The sequence below is a fragment of the Hippopotamus amphibius genome, chromosome 1, assembly GCF_030028045.1.
Source record: "Hippopotamus amphibius kiboko isolate mHipAmp2 chromosome 1, mHipAmp2.hap2, whole genome shotgun sequence".
NCBI classification, from domain to species: domain Eukaryota; kingdom Metazoa; phylum Chordata; class Mammalia; order Artiodactyla; family Hippopotamidae; genus Hippopotamus; species Hippopotamus amphibius.
Genome location: NC_080186.1, coordinates 3,936,649 through 3,951,061, shown reverse-complemented (window position 1 = coordinate 3,951,061; position 14,413 = coordinate 3,936,649). Strand labels below are relative to the sequence as shown.

At 51.3% G+C, this 14,413-nt stretch overlaps 1 protein-coding gene across 2 annotated transcripts in view; it reads left to right on the top strand.

Annotated features, from left to right (window-relative positions):
- NPHP4 (nephrocystin 4) overlaps positions 1-14,413 on the top strand; it is a 120,699-nt gene that overhangs the window by 42,107 nt on the left and 64,179 nt on the right. For both annotated transcript variants that reach the window (XM_057703523.1, XM_057703513.1), the window contains exon 10: positions 12,768-12,950. In XM_057703523.1, coding sequence (XP_057559506.1) covers positions 12,768-12,950 — 183 coding nt within the window. The remainder of the gene's footprint in view (positions 1-12,767; positions 12,951-14,413) is intronic.

Genomic DNA, 14,413 nt, shown 5'->3' with positions numbered 1-14,413 from the left:
TATGCCACATCTTCTGTATCCATTCATTTGTTGATGGGCATTTCGGTTGCTTCCATGTCCTGGCTATTGTAAAGAGTGCTGCAATAAACATTATGGTACAAGTTTCTTTTGGGATTATGGTTTTCTTTGGGTATATGCCCAGGAGTGGGATGACTGGATCATATGGTAGTTCTATTTGTAGTTTTTTAAGGAACCTCCAAATTGTTTTCCATAGTGGCTGTACCAACTTACAGTCCCACCAACAGTGCAGGAGAGTTCCCTTTTCTCCACACCCTCTCCAACATTTGTTGTTTCCAGATTTTGTGATGATGGCCATTCTGATTGGTGTGAGGTGATACCTCATTGTGGCTTTGACTTGCATTTCTCTGATGATTAGTGATGTTGAGCATCTTTTCATGTGTTTGTTGGCCATCTGTCTGGGTGTACTTTTTATGAGTATTTTATTTCATCGGAAATAGACAAGCCAAAAAGATGTGCTTTTCTCTGGAAAATGATTCCTCACGAAGGCTGTGCCCATGCTCTGTGCCCTTCTCAGGGCAGCCTTGCTGTGTGTGTCTCGTGTGTCTCTGTTCCTAGCACTGGGAGGACCACGTGGGCCAGGCTTCTGGCCACGGCGGAACTTCGCTCCTGCTCCCTCCAGGATCGGGAAGCCTCAGTCTCCCAGGGCCTTTGTGAGACTGTTCATCTTCAAGTGTTTATCTAGATCGGTGAGAGGTCTCCAGTTTATACCCTGTCACCTGAGTCTAAGAGGACTTTTTCGGTCTGAATATTTTGGGAGTCATTATAAAAAAACTAGAAAGAAGCTTTGAGAAGGCACACCCCTTGCTTGTAATCTGTTAGCCAGAATGACTAAAGCTTTTGTGATTTGTCTTTGGGGTAACTGTTCTTGTGATCCAGAAACTTGAGTCCATACGGGCAGTGCTCCCACAGCAGTTGGCCTGTTTGGAAATGCTGGAGCTTTGCAAGTGTAGCCTCCAGAAATGTTTGCTGATTGAATAAAGCTGATAAGGTAGAGTCCCTAGAACATAAGAGAGTGACACAGAAAGAAGACAGCTGTAAAAATAACCAAACCCACTGTCTTTTGCTGCATTTTTATGTCAGAATAAGTACAGATCGCCACGGGGCTGCCAGGGGTCAAAAGAGCTCTTTTCTAGGGAGTCACGTAGCACCATAACCCTCTCCCACATCTCTAGGAGGTAAAGCTCTAATTAATTTATTATTTATGTATTTGCTAGTATTCTTTGAACGAGAGAAATTCATACAACAAAGATTTGAGTACTTAACATAGGTATCAGGCCTGGATTTATTCTGAAAATTACATAAATTCTTAGAACTTGGAAATAGAGATGTCTTGAGGGTTTTCTGGAGAGCTTTCAAAGGAACCCCGCTCTGTCCCCTAGAGCGAGGTCTGTGTCCCGATCGAATCACCTTGTAGCCGTACGTCTCCGTCTGCAGCTTGAGGCTGTCGCCATCAGAGTCCCCCCAAAGAGGGCAAGACCTGCTGAGTTTTGAACTGTGTGCTTAGGTGGTCCTTGCTAAAGAAGAGGGAGTTGGTGCTGAGTCTTCTATTTTGTCTTGAATGTTGGGTTTCCCTTATGGTTTCAGGAAAGATATCAGCTCACTTTTTAAACATTATTTTTTCAATTTGTCATTTTTAAAAAAAATATTTTCTCACATAACGTAAAATGATTTTTAAAGTGTTCAATTCAGTGGTATTCTGATTTACTTTTTTTAATGTCTTTCTCTTTCTTGTGGGAAAATACACATAAGGTTTCCCATCCTGACCATTTTAAAGTGCGCAGTCAGTGGTATTCAGCACGTTCACATTGTTGTACAAACCAGCCCCACCATCCATCTGAATAACTCCTGTCGTCTTGTAAAGTGAAGCTCTGTGCCCCTTAAACAGACTCCCCATTCTCCCTTCCCCCAGCTCCTGGGAACCATGATTCTACTTTCTGTCTTTATGATTTTGACAGTTCTAAGTACCACATGTAAGTAGAATCATACAGTATTTGTCCTTTTGTGACTGACGTATTTCACTTAGTATAAGTCATCAAGGTTCACCCGTGTTGCAGCATATCGAAGAATTCCCTTCCTTCTTAAGGCTGGATAATACTCCGTTGCATGGGTGGACCACACCTGGGGTGCTTCCGTGTTTAAGCTATTAACACAGCATTGTTGCTGCTGTGACCATAGGTGTACGAGCATCTCTTTGAGACCTGCCTTCAGTACTTGTGGTGTATGTACCCAGAAGTGGAATTACTGGATCACGTGGTAATTCTGTGTTTAACTTCTGAGGAACCTCTGTACTGTCGTCTGCCGTGGCTGCACCATTTTACACCCCCACCAGGAGCCCACGTCCTCGCCAACACGCGCTGCTTTCTGTGTTTTGGATAGGAGCCATCCTAATGGTTGTGAAGTGGTGTCTCATTGTACGTTTGATTTGCATTTCCCTAATGATTGGTGACGTTGACCATCTTTTTATATGCTTTGTGGCCACTTGTCTGTCTTATTTGGAGAAATGTTTACATTTTTTGCTTGTTTTTGAATTGGGTTGTTTGTTTTGTTGTCGTTACGTTTTAGGAGCTCTCCCTATATACACTGCATGTCGATTCTTTATCAGATACGTGATTTGCAAATATTTTCTCCCATTCTGTGGTCTCCCTTTTTACTCTGTGTATACTCATTTCACTTTTAACCTGCTTGTGTCTTTGGTCCTCAGCAAATCTCTTTATAGGCAGCACACAGTTGGATCATGTGTTTTTATCCATTCTGCCATCCCTGTCTTTCGATTGCTGTTGGCTTTCTGTGTGCTGAGGGTCACCCGGAGGTATACGTGTAAGTTCTTCTCGGGTCTTTTCTGAGCCTGCACCTTTCCGTGGGCGAACGTGGTCCGTTTCTATTTCCCACACACATGCAGTTGTTTTTGAATGTCCGAGTCTTTAATGTCTGGCTCCCAAAAGAGGAAAAAAGGAAAACTAAGGGGAAAAGGCCCTGACCCTTCAAATGCCCTGCAGCTGGAGGGGAGGTACAACCACACTGGGGCCTGCCCCTTCCTGCACCTCTGTGAACAGAAGCAGCAACCAGAGCGTAGACACCTGGTATTTGGAGGGGGGTCTTCTCTGCCCACCCTGGCCCTCACGCGCTGTGCACAGCTGTTCCAGGAACATAGGCTCAGCTGCCGGCCCCCTGGCTGCGGGGGTGGGGAGCTGCCGCTGGGCTAAGAGCTGAATTTGCCCCAGGTTGACCACCACTTACTGTCTGGTTCTTCCCCTGGAGGCTGCAAGCCTTCCGTGTCTCCCGAGTTTCAAAATAATTACAGCAGACAGTTCTGCCAGAGCAGGTGTTGTCCGGGGCGGTGGGGGGGAGAGTCCTGGCGCTTCCTGCCCTGCCTTCCTCCCAGGAGCCCCTCCTGACTTAGGTTTTGAAGTAAGTTTCTCTTTGCACCATTTCTCTGGTTTAGCTCAATGCTACCCAGTTCCAGGTCTCGTAAACTGCGGGTCTTCACTGCGGTTTGGCTTTGGCCCAGTGGTGAAAGGTGTGCTGCATCTCACGTGTCTGACTGTAGCGCATCGTTTGGCGTTTCTCACCTTTAATTCAGTGATGCGAGCCCTTGGGCGGAGCTGCCTCTCATTTCCCGCTGCTGGCGTTTCCTTGCGGAGGATGAGGGAGCGGCGTCCACTCCAGGCCCCGACGAGCTGCTGGGATGGCAGCCCTGCCTCGCTCGCTTGCGGCTCCGTCTGCGCTGTTGACTTTCAACGTCTCTGGTTAAACGTGGAGCTGGTGTTCCCCTTTTATTTCTTCTGGAGATGAGACTGGTGACAGTAGGCTGTCACCGGCAAGGGTGCTTCTGTAATTGTCCCCTCCTTCTAATGCTTGTCAGGGTTTCACTTTGGGAACCAGCCGAAGGTCTCCTGCTCGAGGCGGCGCCTCACACGGCTTCAGGAGGTGATCTGGAGGAGCCCCTTTCCGTTAGGAACTGATAACGGCTCAGGATGCCGGTACGTGATGCCCAAGTGCACGTGTCTGTAGGCCTGCTGGTTGAGACTCTCACAGTCGCGAGAAACAGAAACTGGGTTCGGTCCAGCTTAAGCAACAGAAGGCGACGCTCTTGGCTCTTAGACCTGGTGCGTCGAGGAGGGGTCTGGTCCCAGGCGCTTCAGGGGCTGTGGTTTCCCACCCTTTCCTTTTTCTAAGACACTCTTTATTTTGGAAAAGTGTTAGACTTACAGAAAACTGCAGAGCTAGTGCAGAGAGATCCCGTATACCCCTTCCCAGTTTCCCCTATTCCTGACGTCATTAGGATGGTACATTTGTCACAACTAATGAACCAATAGTGACGTATTTTCACTCACCCAAGTCCATACGTTAGTCGAGTTTCCTTACCCAAGTCCTTTCCTGCTCCAGGACCCCACCCAGGAAGCCACGTGACCTCCAGGCGTCACGTCTCCTTAGGCTCCTCCGGCCTGTGATGGTTTCTCAGACGGCCCTTGGTTTTGATGAGCCCTGGTTCTTTTTAAGGCAGAACATGTTAGAATCCAGGCCGGGGCGCTGGGACTGTCTTTGTTTCTAAGGCCGCTCAGTGGACAGAGCTAGGCCAGTTTACATATGGAAACACACGCACACATACACGTGCACCCACAGGTGGGCGTGTGCACACAGGCACACGCATCCACGTGCTCACACACGGCTCAGGAGCTGAGCTGTCGGGGCGCCCCGTCCACCCGCAGGGCGCCCCGGGGCTCACCTTCCACCTTCCACCTGCTCAGTCCTAGGACACACCTAACGCCACGTCCGAGTTGCTGCGCCTGGACAGCAGTCAGGGCTGGTTGGCGGCCGCGACGGGGCGCAGCCAGTGCTGTCCTGGGTCCCTGGGCTCGGCCCCTCCCGGGCAGTCACGCTGCATCCCACCCGGATGCAGTCGGGTCCTTCTGCTTCTCTCTGCTTTCAGTTCTATGGTTGTTTCCCCGCCCGTCCTTATTGAGTTGGTTTTATTTTTTGAATGTAAAGAACACAACAGGCTTTTGAAAGTCGGAGTTCTCCCGAAAGGTGCCCTGAGAGCTCTCTCCTGGTGGGAGCCAGCTCTGCTGCCTGCCAGGGCCCTCCTTCCTGGGCTGCTTTGCTGGACTAGTGCAGATGTGTGGGGGCTGACTCAGCGCAGACTGCGCGGTGTTCTGTTCTCACTGGCGGTGACTGGGGGGCCCGTCTCCCCAGTGGCTCACCAGTCGTTGCATCGTCAGGCTTTTAAGTTCTGCTGATCTGATGGCCAGAGATGGCATCACAGTGTAGTATAATTTGCATTTCTCTGAGGATAAGTGAAGTTGAATGTGTTTTCATATACGTGTGCGTTGTCTGTTTGTGTCATTTGCCCATTTTTCTGTAGTGTTCTTGCACCTTTTCATCAAATGTTGAGTTTTTTGTATGTTAAGGATATTTTCTTGCTTTATCTGAGGTACATATTGCAGATATTTTCCCCCAGTTTTATTTGTCTTTTTAATTCCCCTCGTCCCTGACTTTTCTGGGCCATGTATCTTAGTCCACTCAGGCTGCTGTAACAATGCCATATATGTGGGTGACTTAAGTAACAGACATCTGTTTCCCACAGTTCTTGAGGCTGGAGGTGCAAGATCAAAGTGCCGGCAGACTTGGTTCCCGGTGAGGCCTCCCTTCCTGGCGTGTGGACACCAGGCTCTCACTGTGTGCTCATGTGGCCTTTCCGTGGGGAGTGTGTGTGTGTGTGTGTGTGTAGGGAGAGGGGCATCTCTCTCTTCCCCTTGTTACCAGGGCACTGATCCCACTGTGGGAGCCCCACCATCGTGACCGCTTCTAAACGTTAAGTACCTCCCAGAGGCCCCACCTCCAAGTGCCATTACTTTGGGAATTAGGGCTTCAACATATGAATTTTGGGGAACACAAACATTCAGTCCATAACATCGTGTAAACTTTAAAACGTTTTTTTAAAACATTTTTTTGATGTGGACCATTTCTAAAGTCTTTATTGAATTTGTTACAATACTGATTCTGTTTTATATTTTGCTTTTTTGGCCGGGAGGCGTGTGGCATCTTAGCTCCCCAACCAGGGACTGAACCCGCACCCCCTGTGTTGGAAGGTGAGGTCTTAACCAGTGGACTGCCAGGGAGGTCCCTGAAACATGTTTTGATGTAGTGAAATCTATCAGTCTTTTCTTTCATTGCATCTGGATTTTGAGTCATAGTTGAAAAGTCTTTCCCTACTCCTGTAGAAGAATTCATCCGTGTTTCCTCCTAGTATGTGTATAGTTTCAATTTTTATGTTTAGATCTAGTTTGTGGAGTGAGGACGGGATCTAATTTTCTCTTTTTCCAGTGGCCATGCAGTTGTCCCAGTACTACTTATTAAAAAGTCCTCGTGTGCCGCAGTCATTTAAGATGCTGCTTAGTCATGTGCCAGATCTCCACTTACACCTGCGTCTGCTTCTAGACCTTTCTTCTGCCCGTGGCCGCTCTGCCTGTTTCTGTGCTGGGACCACAGTGTCACGGTGGGGCCGTGTGGCTGCTGGGTCACCCGGTGGCGGGGCGACCTGCAGCCCCTTCCCTTCCTGGCTCTGGCAGCTCTTCCACGTTTTCTTTTCCTGAGGAACTTCTGGGCCAACAGGACGAGCTCCATGAAGAGAGCTCATTGGCGTTTTTATTGGGATTGCATTAAATTTATGAATTTTTGGTGTCCTACCCGGGAAGAAGGGAAGCCGTTCCATTTGTCCACTTCTGTTTTTGTGTCTTTTCGGGAGTGATTTTAAAAATAGATTTACAATGTAGATTTTAAACAGTTTGAACAGTTCTTACTAAGTTTATTCACAGATATTTAATTTTTGTGCTGCTATCGTAAGTGGGATTTTCTCTTTCGTGTCTTCTAACAACACCGTGGATTTTCTTTTTTTGTGGACAGTCATTAAACAGTTTTTTTTTTTTTACCAGCACTTTATATAGCTTTTGTCATCTACCTCACTATTTTCTAAATTGCACTTTATTTTGATGTCATTAGAGATTCACATGCGGTTGTCAGAAATAAGCAAGGTGATCCCACATCCTCTTTACCAGGTGTCCCCAGTGGTAATGCTGTCCTTTAGCTTGAAGTCCAGCTGGCCGACGTGTTCTTTCAGGTCTTGTGTGCTGTGCACGGCCCCTGCCCGGCTTGCGTGGCGGCTGCTGCCTCCGCCCTCTGCCCTGCGTCCGCTCCTTGCCAGCCCTGTGTGTTTCTCTGTCGCCCGCTTCTCTCCCGCTGTGCTCAGGGTTTCACGGGGCTGTGGGGGTTGGGGTGGGGGTGGCCACGGACAGCTTCAGACTTACTTCTCCCCCGGGCGGTGACTCTGAATGCAAGCGAGCTGCCTTCTCCTGAGACCGCAAGGAAAGACTAGGGCTGGCCTCCGTGCGTCACTTCCCTGGAGTATCCGCTACCCCAGGCCGTGGGGTTCCCTGGTGACCTGCACTGGGGTCGTGGCCCCGTGGAGCAGAGGTGCCCACAGGAAGGGATGCCAGACTGCCAAGCCTGAGCCCCATGGCCAAGAGCTCTGCAGGACCCAGTGGGAGATGCAGGGAGGGAAGCAGACCCAGGCCAGGGGGAGGTTCTCCAGAGGAGCAGACGCAAAGGCCCTGGAGTGCCCATGTGCTGGCCGCTGGGCTGCAGACTCCAAAGGGCAAGAGGCCGCACGCCTGTCCGCCTCACCAGCCACAGCCCCAAACTCATGGCGGTTTCCCTGTTGCTTCTTTCAGCTCTTGTTGAGTGGATACCTTTTTTGCAAAGAGGACCAGAGTCTTAGGAGCCCTTTAGCCAGTGCGAAGAGTAATTCTAGATTATAGAACTTTCTTAAACCATACATACCCCCATTGTTTTTCATTGCTCATGTGTATGTTTAAAAATAATCATTTTACTCCATAGAATGAAATGAAAATATTGCCTGCCAAATGATTACAGTGCTTTTAAATGACTCTGCATATACTGTGTCGTATATGGGCAGATTAAGTGACTTTAATTACATGTCGTTAGGCTTCCTTTCCCACCCTGAGTGTGTAGGAAAGAAATTATGCTGCAGCAGCTGCTGCGTTCTCTGTACGTCTGATTTGGAAAAGGTTTTGGCGTACAGTCGGTCCATTTCTGGAAGGAATGACTTCAGGCTGATGGTAGGTGGTTGGTGGGCCTTCACTTTGCCCGGTGGTCTTGGGTACCTTCCTGGCAGGAAGGAGGGGGGAGACCCTGGCCCTGGACGCCTGCTTCTCTCCTAACTCTCCCCCTTGGGTATGTTTCAGGCTCTCGGGCCTTGTGAGTGGCCAAGCACCCAGTGTCCTCTAAGCAGGATGAGAGAAACAAGTCATCTGAAGCCCCCGAGCCGCCGGCTGCCCATGTGGACCGACCCGGCTCGCAGGCTGGTGGATGATCCTGGGTCTGTGCCCGCCCTGGGCCGGGCTGCCTTCTGCCCGGTTCCTCCATCTGTCCCTGGTTCCTAAATCTCTCCCTGTGTCTCTCAGTCACCCCACCCTCTGTGACGGGTGTGCTGTTGGGGACATTTGCACGCGTCCTGACACAACAGTTTGCTTTTCTCGTTTGTGTTTACCAGGGGCCCCAGGGTGGCTGCCCCCATCCAGAGTCTGACCCTCAGGCCCAGCTCTGTCTCGGGAGGTGGCCTCAGGGTCAGGGGACCTCCCCTGCCCCACGGCTGCCCCGTCACCTCTGCAGTGTGTTTCTGGGCCTTGGCCTGCGGTGCCCAGAGTCAGCACGGAGGGGGCTCAGCAGGTGACATGGGGCCCTGGCAGGAGGAAAAGTGTCACCGAAGAGCTAAAGAAAAGTCCGCCTCGTGAAATAACCTGAAGTTTTACCTGCCTTGAAGGGAGTTCTGAGTAGGTCTGAGGATGGAGGCCGAGGGGACCCCGTCTGTTAGCCCCCGGGGTGGCCGGAACACATTGCCACAAACTGCTCGGCTTAAAACCACAGACCTTTATCCTCTCTCAGTTCTGGATCCAGAACCTGCTGGGCCAAGACCGAGGCATCGGGAGGGCCTTGTTCCCCCTGGAGGCGCTTGGGGAGGGTCCTTCCTGCCTCTTGTAGGTTTTGTTCCAGGGCTATGGCCACATCGCTCCAGCCCTGCCTCTGTCTTCATGCGGGCTCCCCTCTGTGTGTGTCCCTCTGCCTGTCTGTCTCAGACCTCTCTCCGTCCTGCTCTTGTGCAGACACCTGTCACTGGGTTTCGGCCCCGCCCCAATGATCTAGGTCTCGTCCTCTCATGATACCCAACTACATCTGCATGGACCCTTTTCCAAACAAGGTCACAGTCACAGAGTCCAGGGGTTAGGAAGTGGACACGTCTTTGGGGGCCACCATGCAGCCCACTCCGGGGCCCCTGGATTGCAGCGTCCCCAGGGGGCGAGTGTCTCCTGCTTGCCCCTTCCCTGGTGGACGTCACAGTGCCCTCTGTTCCGTGACAAACCTGGCTCGTGACCCAGGGGTTTTCTTCTGGCCTTTTGTATGTTGTTTGCTGTTGTAATTGAAAGTCTGAATGGGAACAATTCAGTGTTTTTTCTTTAATTAATTAATTAGGCTGCATCGGGTCTTAGTTGCGGTATGCGGGACCTTCACTGTGGCATGTGGACGCTTTCGTTGCGGTGCACAGGCTCTGCGTTACAGCGGGCGGGCTCCTCTCTAGTTGTGGCTCTTGGGCTCCAGAATGCCAGGGCTCAGTAGTTGTGGCACATGGGCTCTCTAGTTGCGGTGCACAGGCTTAATTGCTGCGCAGCATGTGGGATCTTAGTTCCCTGACCAGGGATTGAACCCACGTCCCCTGCATTGGAAGGTGGATTTTTAACCACTGTACCGACCACCAGGGAAGTCCCTCAATTTTTTTTAATTTTTTTTTTTAATTTTTTTTACAGTTTGCATGAAGTCAAACCCACTTTGGCAGGATAAGACGTTATAAAGTAAGAGATCTGATCTCACCCACTAGAGTCAGGGGTGGGAGGAGCTTTGTCCCATCTCTCGCTCTGCCCACCTGCTTGGATGCACCTGGCCTTCTCCTTGAGCTGGGGGTGGGGGTGGGGAGTGTGGAGTTAGGGAGGCGTCTCCCTGGCCTGTGGGGAGAGAGTGCAGGTTAGTAAAGGACCGTTGAATTGCCACCAAGCCCCCATGGTCCCACTGAAGGAGCGATGGATAAATCACCAACCATTTCTTCTCGTTAGAGCTGTTAAAGTGTGGGAAGTGGATGTTTGTGTAACTGAAGCTGCTTCACACCAAAGAGAGCTGTATCGACCAAGGACAAGAACATTAAAAGGAAGCGTGAAACTCGGAAGCTGGGGATCAGTCCTCACATTTGAAAGGCTGATCCAGAAGGGTTGGCACAATAACATGAAAATGGGGGCACGTGTTTTATTTTCATTTTGATCCTATAATAAACTTATGAATTTCTTGGGAGATGGCTATTTACAAACATAGGCTAGGTATCACTGAATCCTTATAGTTTTTTTAGTGGCCAGTTTTGCTGATACATTTATCATTTATTTTTGGGAAGCAGTGGATTTATATCCGCTTTTCACTGACACCCTGGGGTTGCTCAGCATCGTTTCGTCCTGTCGCCCGGCTCACGGGCGGTAGGGCAGACGCTGTCTTTGTGTTTGACAGACGTTGAAGGTGTGGCACAGAAGCAGACACTGAGGATTCTTACTTGGCTGATTCTTTGCTTGTACTTCCAGGATGTGGGTTTTTTCTCATTGCATTGACCCAAAGCCCTGCTCATCCCTGTGACTGGGGCAGAACGTGGCGGCATCCTATCCCGTGGTCTGAGTGGTGGTTTGAGGTCCAGGTACGAGGGGGCCTCAGGAAGGAGAGATTAATTCACAACCAGACGCTGGTCCTGGATGTTCCCCCACGTGGACGTAAAGGATAACGGGATGGGATGTCATCGGGAACAGTCTGGAAGGGCCGACTTGGGTGGAACGCGCACTTCCTGTTCGGTACTGGGTCCCCTCGCGCACACCCTCCCCTGGGGTTTGACCCAGGCGACCATCAAGCCGCCTGTGTGGACTCCAGCGGGAGTCCTTTTGCGTGCGCATGTGGCCATCTGCCCTGGGCCTGAGTGCAGTCAGGTCATGGCTGTGACGGTGGCACGGCTCATCCGTGTCCAGCCACGTAAGCAGGGTCTGTGGGGAGCCCTGGGCACCCACTGGAGCCTTCTCGGCCTCCGTGGCCCAAGACACAGCTCGGGTCAGAGGGTCACCGTTGGCATCACCATTCCTTGGGGAAAAGACCATCACAGACAGGCCTGGGCTTCCCTTCCTCCCGAGAGTCTGAGGCCCCTCCTTGCAGGCTGTCCCCTCCCTGTGACCAGGCGGCCAGGGGTCGGGGGGGACGGAGGGCCATTGGCCCCCTCGGCTGACCGGCAACAGTGAGGAGCCGCCGGTCCTTTGCTCTCCTCCTCCCAGGAAGGGAGATGCTGTGAACACGTCCCTCTTGACACCTGCCGCCTCCAGGGGCTTCTCCCCCACGTCGCCCCCGAGGCTGGGAGTCGCGGGGGGAGGTGGGCATGGCTGCTGCCCCCCGTGTCCAGGCTGTCGGTCCGACTCCAGTTAGTGCTCTTGGGGTGGAAAGCGCTGTTCCCGGCTCCAGGCTCACCCGGCGCCACCAGGGCCCTGTGTCTGGGGGTGCCGAAGTGCCCTCTGCCGGGGAGCCTGCAGGCTCCGCCCCTCAGGGCCCCGGGCAGAGCCAGCGTCTCCGAAGCTGCCATGGGGTGGGTCACGAGCCTCGTTTGCCCAGCCGAGCGGGAATTTCAGGACCCGACCACGGCCCACCCCACGTTAGGCTTTATTCTTACTTCTTTTTGAATCAGTGGATGAAAGTGATTTCTTTAAAACTCTACTGAATCAAGCCCTGAAACGGTATTTGTGAAAATGGCTTTGTTTGAACATGGAGGCTAATTCTGGGGTGTCCTAGGGTCCTCCTCCCTCTCATCTGGCCAATGGTAGAGACAGTGGAGAAAGGAACGCAGGTAACATTCGGCCCAGTTTCCTCATTACACTTAAGTTACGTAGATAGAACGTACCGTTAGGAGCTGAAATCTGCGGGAGAAAATGTGTGCTAGTAACCCTAAAGTGAATATCCATGTGTATTCTTTTTTTTTCTTTAATTAATTTTTATTGGCGTATAGTTGCTTTAAAATGCTGTGTTAGTTTCTTGCTGTACAGCAAAGTGAATCAGCTGTACGTGTACGTATCTCCCCTCGTATTTGCATTTCCTGCCCATTGAGGTCACCACAGAGCAGTGAGTAGAGGTCCCTGAGCTGTCCAGCAGGTTCTCGTTGGTTCTCTGTTTGACGCGTGGTAGAGTGTACACGTCAGTCCCCGTCTCCCAGTATCCACGGGCATTCTTCAGCATTTGACAGCGTGTCTCATCACGAACCCAAAGTGCCACTCCTGGCGTTTTATTTGTGGATTTGGGTAGATGTTGGTAAGACGCAGAGTGTTTGAAAACCTGCAGAAAGATCCTACAGGAAGGGGAAGTCATAAAGACCGTGTTGGGTGTTCGAGGGTCCTGGTTAGGCGGGCGGGGTCCCAGAACCGGAGGCCGGCTTCCCTGCCCTCTCTGAACCGCTGACGTGATGCCGCGTCCTCCTCCTGTGGCGGTTCTTTCTCTTGTGCCGACGCCCTGCCGCGCTGCACTGCTCTCTAGTGAAGCTTTACCGGGAAAGCGCTGTCGATTCCCCACCCACCTGGGCCTGGTGGTGACTCCTGACCGATGTGCTTTGTTTGCAGGCAGCTTCGGTCACCTCCTTGCCCGGCCTGGCGTGTATGCACACGGTCCGCTGGGCGGTCTGGAACCCCTTGCTGGAGGCCGGCTCCGGGCGGGTGACGTTACCTCTGCAGGGCGGGATCCGGCCCAACCCCTCGCACTGCCTGGTCTATAAGGTACCCCCAGCCAGCAGGAGCTCCGAAGAGGTAAGTTACTAGAGACCCCGCGAGTATGATTTTTTCCTACACACTCGTAGCAATTTCGTGTATTTTCAAAACCAGATGCTGACAAATACATTTGCCGCTGTTTCATGAGCAGTATGTTTTCACATCGCAGATATACCCTTAAACAGTAAGTGTGGTTGCTGAGTCGTAATCGCCTGTGAACTCACCGGGGTCGGTTTTATCTGGGGTCTGATAATGTCCCTGGTCACGTGTTAGTCTCTCAAGGTGACCTGCGGGGCCCGTGACTCAGATTTGTATTCACGGTGCCACGAGATCCACTTCCGTGCTTTTTAAAAAGCCCTCTTTCTTTTTGTTTTTAAATTTGTTTTTTATTGAAGTATAGTTGAATTACAGTATTGTGTTAATTACTGATGTGCAGCAGAGTGATTCGGTTATATGTATATATATACGTTCTTTTTCATATTCTGTTCCATCATGGTTCATCACAGGATGTTGAATACGGTTCCCTGTGCTCTGCAGTAGGACCTTGTTGTTCATCCATTCTGTATATAATAGCTTGCATCTACTCATCCCAAACTCCCACTCCATCCCTCCCCCACCTACCTCGCCCTTGGCAACCGCCAGTCTGTTCTCTGTGTCCCTGATTTTGCTTCTGTTTCACAGATAAGCTCATTTGGGTCATATTTTGGGTTCCACATGGGAGTGATGTCGTATTGTGTCTGTTGCCCTCTTCCTGACTTCACTTAGTGTGGTAACCTGTAGGTCCATCCATGTTGCTTAAGTGGTGTTATTTCGTTTCTTTTTACAGCTGAGTAATATTCCATTGTGTATATGCACCACATCTTCTCTACCCACTCCGCTGTTCATGGACTCTTAGGTTCCTTCCATGTCTTGGCTGTTGTGAATAGGGCTGCTATGAACATAGGGGTACATGTGTCTTTTTGAGTTAGAATTTTCTCCAGATAGGCGCCCAGGGGTGGGATTGCAGGATCACGTGGTAGCTCTAGTTTTAGTGTTCTGAGGAACTTCTGTGCTGTTTTCCACAGTGGCTGCACCAACTTACATTCCCACCAACAGTGTAGGAGGGTTCCCTTGGAAAAAGCCCTCTTGAGACGTTTGGTGCCCTGGGGGCTGCATCTCGTGTGCATGGGCTGGGTTGGGAGCCCGGCGGTGGGCGCTGCCCTGGCTAGTCTTTGTGGTTCGTCACTCATGCCCGCTGGACCTCGCATGTCTTCAGCTGTGTCCAGACGGGAGGGGCCGCAGCAGGACTTAAAAAGTCCTGAAATGAAGCTTTCCCTGATCCCCACTATAGAGAGCATATAAAAGTGGGGCAGGGCCAGGGGAAGCGTGTATGTGTGGGGGTCCCATCCCCTGGCCTCCCCTGGCGGTTGGCAGCCTTGCTGAGTGGGAGCAGAGACCCGGGGGCCACAGACAGCGTGTGACACCACTGCTCTGGCCGATGTCCCGAGTCCTTCCTGCCACAA